Source organism: Vipera ursinii (genome assembly GCF_947247035.1).
Source record: "Vipera ursinii genome assembly, chromosome: 3".
Classification (NCBI taxonomy): domain Eukaryota; kingdom Metazoa; phylum Chordata; class Lepidosauria; order Squamata; family Viperidae; genus Vipera; species Vipera ursinii.
The window spans coordinates 69,584,948-69,600,597 of record NC_139516.1 but is presented as its reverse complement, the minus strand read 5'-3'; the positions used below and the strand labels follow the sequence as shown (position 1 = coordinate 69,600,597).

The following is a 15,650-nucleotide window of genomic DNA, read 5'->3' as shown; positions in this document are numbered from 1 at the left end:
ACCAACACCAGCTAAAGGACTGTCAACTCTGACTTGACATTGTTGTGAACAGATAATAATAATAATACTGTACTGATTTGTATTTTTGTCATGCAAGTGAATGGAACAACTGTGCAACAACGAGGATTAAGCCTAAAGTAAAAAAATCTCTGATTCAGAATTTGCCCAGGTCCTATCACAACTATGGGCCACCCACTGCCTCTTGAACAAATATCATCCTCCACCAACTCTCAGCCCATCACACATATATACCCTGCCTATGTTTTGAAGTTCTGCTTCAAAGATACTATTTCTATTCTAAGCAATCTTAAGCATTTCCAAGTGATTAGTCTATCACATTTCATTCCAATCTAACATATCCCCAGCACTATTTGGCTACAGCATTTTGTATGCTTCCCTCTCCCCCCAGAACCAAGTTTCTTCCTGTAAGACTATTACATCCTTCCACTCCCCCCCCCCGGTTTTCTTCCAGTTGACTCATTGATGGCTTATAAAGGAAATGAAGTCCCATAAAGTCTTCTGGCAACCATGTGATCCCCATTTTTGCAAAATACCTTTGTTCTATCCTTAAATTTTCAAGTGACCATAATTTGCATTGGCTGGTTGAACCATATCCTTATTTCTTTTTCCTTCTGTGTCCATTGCACTGCGATGGCTCCCTCCTACGCACACACACCTTTTTAAAAATCTTTCAGCTGCATTGTAGACATGTTGGAATAAAGCTACAAAATTTCAGTGAATGGTATTCCTTTGCTTCCATGAATTTGAATCACACAAGGAATTACACCTTTTCATTTAATTTCCTACAGATAGTCTTTATAGTTTTGAATAAACTCATTTATTAATAAATGGTCTTCTAATCTATATTCAGTTTTCTGAGGGTTTTTTAAATTCTATTTTTGACTAAAAATAAGAAACATTAAGAATTGTAGTAAGTTTGTATTAGTTGAACACTCTTTGGGTATTATTGATTGTATTTCTATAGATTGTTGGTATTTTTAATTACCTTCATTATTGTCAAAATACAGCAATACATCTGAAACCATTCAGGTCTGTTTTAAGTTTTTTTTCTTGCTGCATATGCAGGCAAACAATTCTAAATAACATGTATTTAATGCAATACTCACCTGAAAACCAGCATTGTGTCAATGTGTCAACATTTGTATGTAAACACCTTGTTGAATAAGCTACTTGCAAATAAAATCAGGCCTTTTTCATAAGATAAAAATGTTCTGAATATAGTTCTGGGCAGAAATCATGAGTAACATCATATGAATACATCTATTATGTAAGTCAATTTCTTGTCTGTGTCACTCTTCACATCCAGATGCACAGATATGTCTCAAAAGAGAAAAGCTTCATTTTCCAGAATAAATGCACGCAGAATTGCCATTCATTTCAGTGCATTTATTTTTCAGGATAAATATTACTGTCTAAATATTATTCTTTGCTTAATTAGCATGAATTCACAAAAAATAGATTTGTTCCTGATTCTCCCAAACAGCTATGAAGCATTGGTGTTGACATAATTTAATAGGCAGTGGACTGTAGGTTATATATTTCAAAATTAAGGAAGCTAGCAAGAGAAATAATAATAATCCAAATGCTGCAGAGAGCAGCTTTTTTCTCAATAATTCACACAGTTTTATGATCACTCTTGCATTTTAATCGGAATGCACCCGCCTGCTTGCAAAATATCATAAAATGGCCAACTGAATTCTTCATTTTAATCCTAACAATCTTGGGGAAAGAAATCCATCTTTAGATGCATATGGTTGTAGAGGTGACTGGATTTATAAGAACTTCAATTTTGCTGATAAAACCAAGATAATTATCTCCAAAAGTATGAAGGAAGTCTTCCTAAGGCAGGAAAAACATTCTTATCCTCCCAATCTCATTTGTAATTAAAACAAATATTTCCTCTTTTCTTATTTATCATTGTCCTATGGCTGACCCATTTGATGTTTTTTGCTTCCTGAGTGTCTCATGGCTCAGAGCGGCAAGCATGCTAGACAAACATTTCTTTCCATGTAACACCTCTATTGTGTGCCTATGTGTAATGCCTTCCTCTTTGATGGATATAAACGAAAACATTAATTTCCTTCTTGTTAATCATGTGCATTCAGAGGACAGTCGAATCCTGGAAAAAACAAAGTCCTCATGAATTGAATTTCAGAGACATCCTCAGAACTCAGCCTCACTGCAGCAGATCAAGGAAGGACCCCTGGCACTGTAAGTATATTTGCGGACAATTTATTAATAAACTCCTTCAGAGTTTGTTGCCATTCGGACATCTCCCTTGGTGTGCTTGTTCTTTGTATCCATCCTGCAAATTCTAAATTAAGCAATGATGCACAATTTAGTAGCAGTACTCATTATGCTATTTTTTATTCAGTTATTAGGGAGATGGTACACTAGACTGTAACTTCAAAATGTCTTAACATTTCAATACTCTGAGCCTGAAATAAAGCATGGATTTGGAACAAAACCTTGGTTATTGGTGGGGAGGGCAGTGATTTCAAATGTTCTGACTGTTCCAAGTGTAGGGTCTTCAAGAAAGGGAAAAAAAACAGACCCAGGAAACTACAGACCAATCAATACCTGGGAAGATCCTGAAAAAGATAATAAAAAAACCAGATCTGCGAATAACTAGAAGCAAACAAAGTTAGAACTAGTAGCCAGCACAGATTTGTTAAAAACAGATCATGTCAAACCAATCTTATTTCATTCTTTGATATTATATTATATTAGTAGACTATATTAGTAGATTAGTGAAATGCTGTGGATATAGTATACTTAGATTTCAGTAAGGCATTTGACAAAGTAGACCACAACGAGCTGCTTAGTAAGCTAGAAAAAGGTGGGATAGACAACATCACCACCTGATGGATTTGTAGCTAGCTGACAAACCGTGCTCAGTGAGTAGTCCTCAATGGTACTATATCCACATGGAGAGAAATAAGCAGTGGGGTACCACAAGGCTCCATCTTAGGCCCACTACTCTTCAATATCTTCATCAATGACTTAGAGGAGAGAATAGATGGGAAACTTATCAAATTTGCAGATGACACTAAACTGGCAAGAATATCCAACACCTCAGAATCCAAAAAGATATTGACAAACTTGAACGATGGGCCTTATCCAACAAAATGACTTTTAATGTGGAGAAAAGCAAAGTTTTACATTTAGGCAAGAAAAATGAAACGTATAAGTACAAATTAGACTAGACCTGGCTCAAAAACAGTAACTGTGAGAGGGACGTTGAGGTCCCAGTGCATGATCACTTGAATATGAGCCAACAGCCGCCACCAAAAAAATCTAATACAATCCTGGGCTGTATAAACAGAGGCATTGAATCAAGATCATGCAAATATTAGAACTGCTTTATAAAAACCTAGTAAGACCACACCTGGAATACTGCAACCAATTTTGGTCACCATACTACAAAAAAGATTTTGAGACTTTGGAAAAAGCTCAGAGAAGAACAACTAAAATGATCAAAGGCCTGGAGACTAAAATATATAAAGAATGGCTACATGTCAAACACAAGGCCCGGGGGCCAGATCCGGCCCGCGAAGTGGTTTCATGTGGCCCACGAAGCCATCCTGGAAATAGTGAGGGAACGGCCCCCACTGCCTTGGCCCTGGCCCAGAGACCCTCCTTCTGCCAGAGACCCTCAGATCTGTCCCACTCCTGCCCAGGCCCCCATAGGCACTCTTGATGCGAACAATGTAGAGCTGGCCACGCCCACCCACTAGGCCATATGCACTCTAGCCACACCCACCCAGTAGGCCACACCCACTCTGGCCATACCCACCTGGCCCCCTGAGGGCAACTGCAATGCTGATGCGGCCCTCAATGAAATTGAGTTTGACACCCCTGGGCTACAGGAATTGGGTTTGGGTAGTCTAAAGAAAAGAAGGAACAGGGGTGTCATGATAGCAGCATTCCAGTATTTGAGGGGCTGTCACAAATATTCTCAAAGCACCAGAGGGTAGGACAAGAAACAATGGTTGGAAACTGACCAAAGAGAGAAGCAACCTGGAATTAAGGAGAAACTTCCTAAAAGTGAGGACAATCAACCAGTGGAACAGCTTGCCTTCAGAAATTGCGGGTGCTCCATCACTGGAGGTTTTTAAGAAGAAACTAGACAGTCACTTGTCTGAGATGGTATAAGCTCTCCTGATTGAGCAGAGGGCTGGACTAGAAGACCTCCAATGTCTCTTCCAGCTCTATTCTATTCTATTGGTCCTTAGTGCTCTATGATCTTGGTTGTTTTTTTGCAGATGTTTCGTACCAAACAAGGTAACATCACCAGTGCTAGAAGGCAGTGAGGTATGTTCTCTTTTTATGTACCATAAACGTTGCATATTATCATACTTTAGTATATCAGAAGAAGGCAAACCCTTCTAGCACTGATGAAGTTACCTGGTTTGGTAATGAGACATCTGCAAGGAAACAACCAAGCTCAGAGAGCACCAAGGACCCCACACTTCAACTCTGAGTTACAAATATTATCTTTTATTGTCCCAAGTGTTGCTGCTGTCTTCTGGCTTGTAATAAGTTTCTGTTTTTCCAGTCTGTTCCCAGCCTATATAATCTATTAGCAGTGGTTGGTTATACTACTGCTACTGTTGGAAGAATGGGACACTGTGGGATTGGAGTGTTAAGAGGAAAGCAGCAGTTTAATGCACAGACAGAAGAAATTGTTGTTTGCAGATGCCTGGAAAGTGATTGCTAGTTTTTCCCCAAAAAACATTGTCCTGGAGACACTTTAATTTATTCATTTGTCAGATTGATATCCTGTTTTTTTCCCTTCAGGAACTTGGTTTTTTCTAAACAATAACAACCCTCTGAAGAAGAGGAGATAAGAGACAGTGAAAGCCTCAAAGGAAGCTTCCAGAGGTGATGGTGGCATTCTAATCCAGGTTTCCTGTGCGCAGAGCAGTTAGAATTTATCTGGATCAGATGTACAATGCCTGTGCTATATTTAATACTGCAGACAGATAATGCAAAGGTATATGTGCATAGGCTTGCATTAATAAGTTTAATACATGAGACTAAAGTTGTTGAAATAACTTTGCCTAATGTTGGTTGATGTGTTTGTGTGGTATGTGTGGTTGCATTCTGTGTGTGTGCTTTGGTTTTGTTAATGTTCTGTTTCAGAGCACATTTAAAACAGCAAAGTTTCTGTCTTGTGCTGATTTAATGGGACTTAGGATGTGTTTATTGTGTGCAGGTTTTTGAAGCTAGTCGAGTTTCAAGACTATTCATTCTATGTTACTTTGGCATGGATGATAAATAATTCTGCTTTTTTTTCCCCCTGTGCTGTGCTAACATATGTTTTTCAACTTTTGTGTGCGTTCCCACAGAGAGGGCCTTCTCAGGGTGCCACCGGTCAGAGAATGCCGATTGGTGGCCCCCAGGGGGAGATCCTTCTCTGTGGGCGCCCCGGAGCTATGGAATCAGCTACCGGTTGAGCTCCGGACGGCGTTCCGCTCCTTTCGCCGCGAGCTAAAAACATACTTTTTTGAACAAGCTGGCCTGGCCTGATGAGGGGACTGGGGGGGGGTTGTTATTGTCATTTTATTGGGGTTTTAAGATGTATTTTTAGTATATGGGCATGTATTTAATCATTTTTTTAACTTTTGTAATCCTGTATTTTTATTCTTGCCCTGTTCACCGCCCTGAGTCTTTCGGGAGAAGGGCGGTATAGAAATATTATTAAATTAAAATTAAAAATTTTGCTGACTCACTTCTAAGTTAGTGGATTTGCTTCTTTTCTTATTCACTATTTGGCCATATCTATAATTTCTACTTATTAATGTACAGTAGCTAATATAGTTACAGTTACTATTTATTAATACCAACACATTGTATTATTAACACTAAAAGTGTTAATACTAATACTATTAAATATTAGTACTATTTAAAATTTTCTATTTATTAATACAAATGATTATTAAAGGTAATTTTGCATTGGGGCACTGAGGACCCAGATTGTTGGGGGCAATTAAGCTGACTTTGTAATAATGCCGCTTGGGAGGGTGTGTGAAAGCCCTAATAAGCAGGCATATACATAGAATGAAGGCTACTGCTAAGCTTGTAAGCCGCCCTGAGTCTTCGGAGAAGGGCGGGATATAAATGGAATTAAAATAAATAAATAAAATAAATAATAATTCTTTGAAAAGAGAAAAAAAGCCACAACACAGTATAATTTAATTGACTTGACTATTTCTGTTTGTTCTTTTCAGGGAGAGATTGCTTGCTCCTGTTAAGCTGTTAAAACTTCTAGTTAAATTGTAACTGAAAATATATTACTTAAATAGATTACTTTTTGTTGTTTGGTGCCTATATACTTGCCTATATACTGTGTTCGGGATTAATTTAACAAACTGAAACATTCCCTCTGTTGAAAATATGGGAGCGTTTTCCTGATTACTGATTTAATCAATTCTATCTTTTAATGGATTTTTAAGATGTTTTGAAACAGTTTTTTAAAAACCAACTAACTGACATTATTATTTTGCAGTTTGGGCATTGTATACTAGTGAACACAAACTGTTCCTTATCTATTCTGGCATTCTGGAGCGAAAAACAAGGTAGTCTATTGGTTTCAATGGTTGGAATATGGGTCTGTATTGTACTGAATTCAACAGAAGATCAAAATATCTTATGCTGATCCTTAGTCTAAAGGTGTGACTCCTATTTATTTGGGACAACAGAGTCAAGATTGATAATGGATTAATTATTAGAATTATAAGATGTGTTATTATTTAGTTATGTTTAAGGGAGTTAAAGTGCGATAGGATTTAGAGTTTAATTATAGTTTAATTTAGCATATTTTAGTTTAAGTTTGTTAAAGGCAATACCCTGTATTCAGCTCTGGGAAGTCGGGGGGGAGGGGGAGGGAGGGGAATTGGGGCTATGTTTTAAATGTACTGGATAATGTATGTTATGTTTATGTTTAAAATGTATTGTAAAACTTTAAAACTCTTTAATAAAAAAATAAATAAATAAGATTGATAAATAGTGTCCACAAAGGTGGTGCAAAAGAAGAGTTTTTTCCTTGCATCCAAAAACAAATATGTGCAATTAATTTTCAATTCACCCTATATAAAAGAATTTTGAGAATAATATTTCTGACTTTTTTTTACTTCTCTTTACCAGAAATTCTTGTGTCCTTTGATAATTATAGAACAGGGATCTTCAAATGTGGCCCTTTTATGACTTGTGGACTTCAACTCCCAGAATTGCTCAGCCAGGCACGCTGGCTCAGGAATTCTGGGAGTTGAAGTCCACAAGTCATAAAAGGGCCAAACTTGAAGACCCCTGTTATAGAATATAATGCAACCTGAACAAATCCTCTCATATACAGTATAAAGAATGAATAGAAAGTATGGGGGGGGGGTGTTTGCCTTTTTTCTTTCATCTAACTTCCCCAAACTCAAATAATGTAATTATTTTGGTTGGAATATATACTGTATGTTAGAAACCTTGTAGCTCTTGATCACTTAGATCCAGTTTCTAAATAGATGTGCAGCTACTATATACACCCACAGGTAAGTTGAGAATTTTAGATGCCAAAATACACCCCAGAAATAAAAAAGCTAGAATTATTTGGTGCCTCCTGTCTGACAAATATGCGATACATTATTAAACCCATTGTTATCATGTGATTGACTTTCTTGAGTTTTTCTTTTGCAAATTTACCACAAACAGTTGGTATAAAGAATTTCAGGGCAGTGGAAAACAGCACTAAAACAGTTGAATAATGGCTCATCATTTTGCTTCAAAATTAAATTTAACAAATGCTTATATATCAAATGTTACTTAATTCTTATATGAAAGAACTTTTGAATTTACATGCTTCTATTCTCTACTCATAGATTCATACTATAAATATAACATATGTAATTTATTTAACAGCAAGAGTCTTTGATTATTCAAGTGTTTTTAAAATTAACTTCTATTTTTGAGAATAATAAATTCAAAAAATATTCAAAAGCAATAAACTAGTGCAGATGCTTTATATTATAGCCAGGCCATAATTTTTTCCAGAACAGACAGAATTGAAATACAAGCTTAAGCACTTATTTGTTAAAATTCAAGTACAAAGCTCAGTCTGGAAGTACTTCCAGATTGAAATTCTGATTTTTTTTGGGGGGGGGGGAATACTACCTATCCCAAAGAAATTTCGGAGTCTACCTAAACAAAAATACCTCTCTTTTGTGTTGATTAAATTTCAATTTGTTAAATACTATTACTGAATTCAAGTCATAAAAAGTACTTAGAATAGCTCATGAGTCATTAACTACACACACAGATCTTGGCTCAAACAACCCCATTTAAACATGCCATATACAGGTAATAGACATTATTCTCAAATTTTTAATCCTGCTTTTGTACAGTGTTGATAGTTCTATTTTCCAAAACTCTTCCGGTGGGTATGTATGTGTTCCTGATTTCAACTCAACAGCTACTTTCTATAAAATTGCTTTGCAGAGGCACTTAGGATGTGGTTGTACGTTACTGTTAGGGTAAAACGTGTATGTGCCTCTGGTTCTGGATCTGGTTCTGGTTCTGGTTCTGGTGAGAGCCAGATTTACCAGGGATCAACAACACAGCATCTGAAAGGCATTTTCACTTCATGGAAACCTACTTAAAATCCATTCATGTAAGTTATACATTTCAGGTAAGAAGATGGCAGTCAATATATTTACACCTGTCTTTCTATTAAAACACTCGAAGTGATTTATAGTGGATACTATAAGTTTGTAATATAACAGTCATGATACAGAAGATGAGAAAGAGGGGGAAAATAAAAATGATTCATTTACCAATTATTTTATACTGTTACATAACGGCAATGTGGAATCAGGAAGAACATTGCGGAGAGAAAAAGCTAATGGGGGATTTTGCTAGCAGGTCACTGATTTTAGAGAGAACAAGGCACAAAGTGTGATTAGTGGGAGTGGCACCCTATCATCACTGGATCTGACATATGGATTTGCAAGCAGCTTGGTTTCCATTTAGTATCTATGTGATATGTCTGTCTCCTTAGAGACAGGCTAGAACCTAATTATTTCTCTAAAACATCTATGGATCCTGTCTTATTTCCAGACTTATGACAATTGTGGATACATGTATTCAGAACACAATAGAGTGTTCGAAGCTTCCTTGCTCTTGTAAAAGACAAAACATCTTTATCAGTTAGTATTTAATTAATGGGAGTCTTGTCAGAAATCTAGGAAAAGTATATGCAGAGTCAGATCATTGGTTAAATCAAGCATAGTACTGACCACAATGTATAGTTTCTACAGAAAAATGTGTGTAATTCCCAAAGATTTTGGAGCCAAAAATAGCTAAATGTCTATTAACCCTAAATTCACTCAGGCACTGAATCTGAGACTACTGGAACAGAAATAAGAGCTAAAACATTAAGCTACCGTTCTTCCTTAAATTATTCTGTAACCTTTAACTAAGGTCCGTATAGTCAAAGCTATGGTTTTCCCCGAGTAATATATGGCTGAGTGCCATAGAATTGATGTTTTCAAATTGTGGTGTTGGAGAAGACTGTTGAGAGTCTCTTGGACTACAAGGAGGTCAAATCAGTCAATCCTAAAGGAAATTAACCCTGAGTGTCCTTTGGAAGGACAGATGCTGAAGCCGAAGCTCAAATACTCTGGCTACCAAATGAGAAGAGAGGGCTCATTGGAAAAGCCCCTGATGTTGAGAAAGATTGAAGACTGAAGGAGAAGAGCAGAGGTCTCCAACCTTTCCGGACTTGAGGATCGGAGGGAAGGAGAGAAGCTTCACAGGGCCATGCACACTGGTGCCGCACTAGCAGCCCCATTGGCACATGTGGCATGTGCTGGTGCCGTGCACATGCACGAACGGCCATGCATTCCCATGGTGACTAGCAGCCTGTATGCACATGTGCAAATGGGCAACACAAACCACCTGGGCTAGCAGCGCATGTGCAAATGTGCTGCAGACACCTGCCTCATGCTAGCATCCCTGTTCATGCCCATGTGCATGTGCAAATGGGGCCGCAGGTGCTACTACAAGTGGGGGGGAATGCACGCCCACAGGTGCGCGCACCAGCCAGCCATTTCCACGGCCCGCTGGCCAAGAGCTTGCAGCCCGATCCCCGGCCGCAGACCATAGGTTGGGGACCCCTGGAGAAGAGGATGAGATGGTTGGATAGTGTCATTGATGCAATGAACACAAATTTGGGCAAATTCTGGGAGATAGTGGAGGACAGGGGGGCTGGCATGGTATAGTCCTTGGGGTTGCAAAGAGTCAGACATTACTTAGCGATTGAACATTAACAAATCTTCAAACTACTTCTGAAATGGGCAGAATGGGAACCTCCAAATGTTGAAGTCTGATTCTCATCAATTCTATGACAATCATCAATTACAGTATGACTCTACACATGTATTGCTTGTATTGCTCACTTTGATCCAGGCAGTGCATCGTACACAAGACAATGTCATTTATAAGCTGTAATTTACTGTATATAATGTGCTGCTGCCTCCTTATAATGAACAGCAGAGAGTGCTTTGGAGCACAGCAACACTGGCTGCCAATAAGCACGTATACTTTTTCAACTTGGGAGCAATATACTGCAGAAAGAATTTATTTATATTGAAATTGGGCTATAAAGATTTTTAGAAAAGTTCTTTCTTTGGTTAGCATTCAATCTTTTGTATTAATTTAATGAATCCCAACATATTTTTTTAGAATGTGTTTTATATTTTTAATTATATCATTCAATTTGAAGTGTCAGTTGCTGATTTATTGTTTGTTGTATTTCAAACGAACTAATTTAAGCATCAGAAAACAATCTGAAAATAATTCCCATGCTGCATCTGAAATCACACATTTTATATATTTAGTGCTTATTTAATTAGTATAATGAAATATGACTCATTTATTAGAGATTTATCTACCATGCTTAATTATAAAATGTTGCTCTCTTTTTTTAATAACTATCTCAAATATTTGTTTCTTTGTCGGGGAGAAGCAGTTTGGCATAGTACAGAAACATTGCCACAGGAAATAACAGATGCTGAATGTTTTGTTGATCTATAGTACAATCTGCACCAGTGATTGTGGAGCCAGAGAGGAATCCCGGTACAAAAAAAGAGAGGCTGCAATAGTGTAATGCAGGGCTTTTCAACCTTTTCACCCATTGTACCACTTTTAGGATACGGCAACATCTGAGTACCACCAGTCGCCTAGCAAGGTGTCAAAAACTTGATGACCTCCCGCCAAAAAAGGAAAAAAGTGAAGTACAGATAGTCCTCGACTTACAACAGTTCACTTAGTGACTGTTCGAAGTTACAATGGCACTGAAAAAAGTGCCCCCCAAGCCACAGCCGAGCAAGATGCCTGCCTGCCCGGCGGCGCTCTTCCTCCTATCCAAGGTTTTAATTGTTGTGAGCATTTCTGTTGAGGATTGGCAGCAGGGGTGGGATGGGGTGGGGTTTGGTTTTTATCCCCCCTGTGCTGGATGGTTGCAGCAGCTTTTGGTCACTTCACATGACCCTGGGACACTGTGACTGTCATAAATATGAATCAGTTGTCAAGCATCTGAATGTAAATCACAAGACCCTGGAGATGCTGCAACATTCCAGCTGATCGGCGCTTCTTCTGGGCTCAGAAGCGCCAGGATCAGCACCAAGCTCCAGCTGGAGCCTGGCGCTGATCCTGGCGCTTCCACTGAGCCCTGACAGCTCTGCAGCTCCAGCCATCTCTCGCTCAGTATTGTGCGGTGCTGCCACCGGTTCAGCTCATTCCCTTCCCCCGCTACCACTTTTCTAGGATGGTTGCGTACTATCTGCCAGGTGCCAATGTACCACAGGTGGTACCTGTACCACTGGTTGAAAAGCCCTGGTGTAATGCACTGTTTCTCAATCTTGGCAACTTGAAAATCTGTGAACTACATGCTGGCTGGGGAATTCTGGGAGCTGAAGCCCACACGTCTTAAGTTGCCAAAGTCGTGAAACTCTGGTGGAAGGGAATGAAAAGACTCCTCATTTGTCAAATTGTTTGGTTCTCTTTCTTGATTATAGATGATTACTCAGCCATTTATTCTACAAAATTAATTGAAAACATAAAATTATCCTGCTCATTCTATCAGAGATTGTACATTCATTCCATTTTGCTGCAGCGCATTCTTGAACTTCTTCTTCTAACTGTCCCCAAATAACTAATCTATTTACTGAAAGTTATGTGTATGTTGTGCTATTGTTTTGAAAATGCAATAGGGATCTTAGAAAGAAAATGCTGATGAGCACAGGGAAAAAGGACGAATATAGTGATACAGTATTTTTAATGCTAGCATATGCACTGCAAATTCCTATTAAAAAGTTTAGCCCCAGGCCCAATAGTAAAAATATGTTTGATGAGTATCTGAGATTGCCTGCAACCACCACCAGCTTGCATTGTTAAATGTAATGGAAGGTAAATGAGACAGCAATTATGGATACTTGGAAATACAGTACTCTCATTTGCAAAAGGTTGAAACACAAGATCAACCACGCACGTGCATGGACAGGTACACATTTTCATATTAAGATCTGCTGGAACAAGAACACCTGGAACACTGCCTCTGCACCTATCTTGAAGGCTTCAGCCTTGAACATCTGCTAAAAGAAAATGAGGATGTGAGCAATTTAAGGTTAGGTAGGGAACAATATGTTTGGAAGCAAGGATATTGGTGCAGATTGACTCAGCGTTTGAATGATTGAGAGAAATGCATGCATTATGCAATCAAAATCCCTGTTTTATAGCTGTTTTCTAGATTAGCACAATCACTCCATTCTGAATGGTTTCCAACCATATAAACTACTGGTCACAGAAGGGATATGACATTTGCAATTGGAATAGCTGTATTATGCCTAGGCCTCTAAAACCCTGAACTGTTTTCCTGAAAGACAGAAACCTGAAAGTAACAAACAACTATCTACAAATTAGCTTGATGTCTTAGGGCAGGTTTAGGCAGCTGCTTCTTAACTAAGGGAAATCCCTTTTCACACATGCTGTATGCAGCACATAGATGAAAAAGAAATGATTGATTCCTAAAGCCACCAAACTGCATTATTTTTCTTATTAAGTGCATCACAAAGGGCAATTTAGATGTGGCAAGTATATGGAATGTGCTCAATGTTACGTTTAGTTCCTCTTATGCCACGAGTTGTTTTTCCTTCCATGTCAATATATTTTATATTAATTCATTTTTTTTTAAAAAAAGAAAGCACAGAGCAATTACAAGACTTGTCACCAAAGTGACATTCCTCTGCAAGAATTAATTGGCTTGATCCTAAAGGTTCATGGCTCCATGGCTTCAATTGGCTCCAACAGAACCTCCGCAGATAGTCAAGGGAAGGTAATTTTGCTAGTTTCCCTTCAGGCTCCCTTCTTCAATGCCACCTAAGAGAAGCTCCAATGCTCTAGAGAGGATTTTATGGAGATGCAAAATAAAATTAAAAAAAAAGGACTGAAGACCCACCAGTATCAGATACCATGATCAAAATTCTGGATCATGGTTGAACTCTGGATCTAACCTACTGTGTACACTTGTCTATAAAATGTGTACACTTGATTATAAAATCCCACAGATACCGTGAATATATAAGTACAAAACGCCATAGATTAAAGTTAGATTCTTGTTCCAGCTAAAACAAGAAATAGGTTCATGGAATGAAACACTCATTATAAGGCAAGATGTAAATCTCATTAATAGCAAAGCTGGAAAAAAAGTCACACATAGTTTAATACGATGAGTGTCATTGGAGAATGCTAAAGTATAAACGGATCATTCATAATTTTTATAAACTGAACAATGTTAGTTTACCCTAAAAATCATTTTTACTTTCTAAAAATGCTAATGTACAATTCAAGCAATTAATTAGTATAATATAATATTTTATTAATTATTTGGGAGATTTTCAGTATGATGGCAAATTCTACAAGTAGAAGTACAAACATATTTATGTATATATAATGTAATGATTATAAAATGCAAACTTGCTTGCAAAGCATATCAGAAGCCTTGGTTGACAGAGTCAAGTTCCTTGATGATTAGTAACTGAGGTTGTTTTTTTTAATATTTACTGTATAAATATCTTCTCTTTTTACCTTTATATGTAAATAATTAAAACAATCGAATGGATATTGTAGCAATAACTCAATTTAAAAATGATTTTGATTCAGCCCATCATTTCCACTAAGTAGCCATAGCATTAACTATACTGAAAAGTAGAGTTGGTTTCTTTATTTGGAAGAAGCCAATGGGCTTCTATTAAAATATAAGAAGAAGGATGTTGAAAGGCCCAAGCCAATATGCTATGCACTACTTACCTTCAAAAGTCAAATAAAACTTTCCTCTGTCAAACCAGACGAGAGAAGGCTGTTCATTCTCTGTATGGCCGGGAGTTGAAGCGGAATGGGAAAGGTTAAGGAGAGGAGAGAGAAGGACATAAGTGTGAGTCAGAAAGGCAGGTTATTAATCTCACTACAGGGAAAGAGGAGGTGCTGAAAGCTGTTAATGTGCAAGGAAAATTGGGGAGGATTTTAATCGACTATAGTCTTGTTTTGTTTTGGGAAGAAACAAAATAAGCAAGTATGGAATCCTACCAGATGGGGATAACTGTGAACTTCTGAAAATGTGATTGAGATTTTTTTTCTCTCCCTCTTCTTTAATTTTATTTTATTTTTCTTGGTGGGGTATAATTTCAATGCCTGATACCAGTTTAATATACCGTAGTTTAATTCCAGTGGAATTTGCCATTTACGTGTTTTTTCCCTTTGAAAAGATGAAGCTGCAAGTCTATAAAGTTGTTTGAGCGAGAAACATTTAAAAATAAGAGAACCAAATAATGCTACATTTCTGTCTTAGAACAATCATGAATCAAGGGGAGGCCTAAAGTAGTTTCTGGAGCCACATGCACTATTTGTAAAGGTAACATACACTGTAAATCTGATATTATGGATCTTCAAAATTGATGGCCTTCCCAAGGGGACATCAACCTCTGGCTCAGAGTTTATCCAAGTAGCAATGCTTAATTCGGATTAATAAACAGAATTACAGAATTTCTGTAATGCTGGGTAAGTGCAGGGTTTTATTCATCCTTTTACTTTATTAAAATTCCAAACAGGGAAGCTTTTAACATTACTTGTCGGCAATTAACAGTTTCTTTGACTTTCATTATTTAAGAATTCAGGCAACATGACTAACAATTGGAATTTCATGTTAAACTTCTATTACTAAAAGAGCACACCTAGCTCTAAAATTCCTGGAAACAATATATGTATCCATTTAGGCATGGATGTATGCATGGATGTCTTTCTGTCTCAGGTTGTTGGAAGAAAAACATATATAATTAATTTTTTGTCCATAATAGTCCTTAATAGGTTTTGTTATTCCTGTATCAATGTATCAAACATTATGTCATCACTCAGAAACTCATTTTGGAGAAACGAACATTCAGAAGACAGAATTCTTATGTGCAACATGAGTTCCTCTATATCAGCTATGCATTTAATGCATTTGACTCTCATAGTGTCAATTGTCATAGTGAGAGTGGTAGTGAAGAAAACATTTGGATGACAATGGCTTGGATTTTTTTTTAAAAAAA

At 37.5% G+C, this 15,650-nt stretch overlaps 1 protein-coding gene across 1 annotated transcript in view; it reads right to left on the bottom strand.

Moving 5' to 3' along the window:
* SGIP1 (SH3GL interacting endocytic adaptor 1) overlaps positions 1-15,650 on the bottom strand; it is a gene marked incomplete at both ends in the record, with an annotated part of 116,016 nt that overhangs the window by 11,637 nt on the left and 88,729 nt on the right. Inside the window, one exon of the mRNA XM_083360236.1 lies at positions 14,374-14,433. Within this exon, the coding sequence (XP_083216362.1) occupies positions 14,374-14,433 (60 nt within the window). The remainder of the gene's footprint in view (positions 1-14,373; positions 14,434-15,650) is intronic.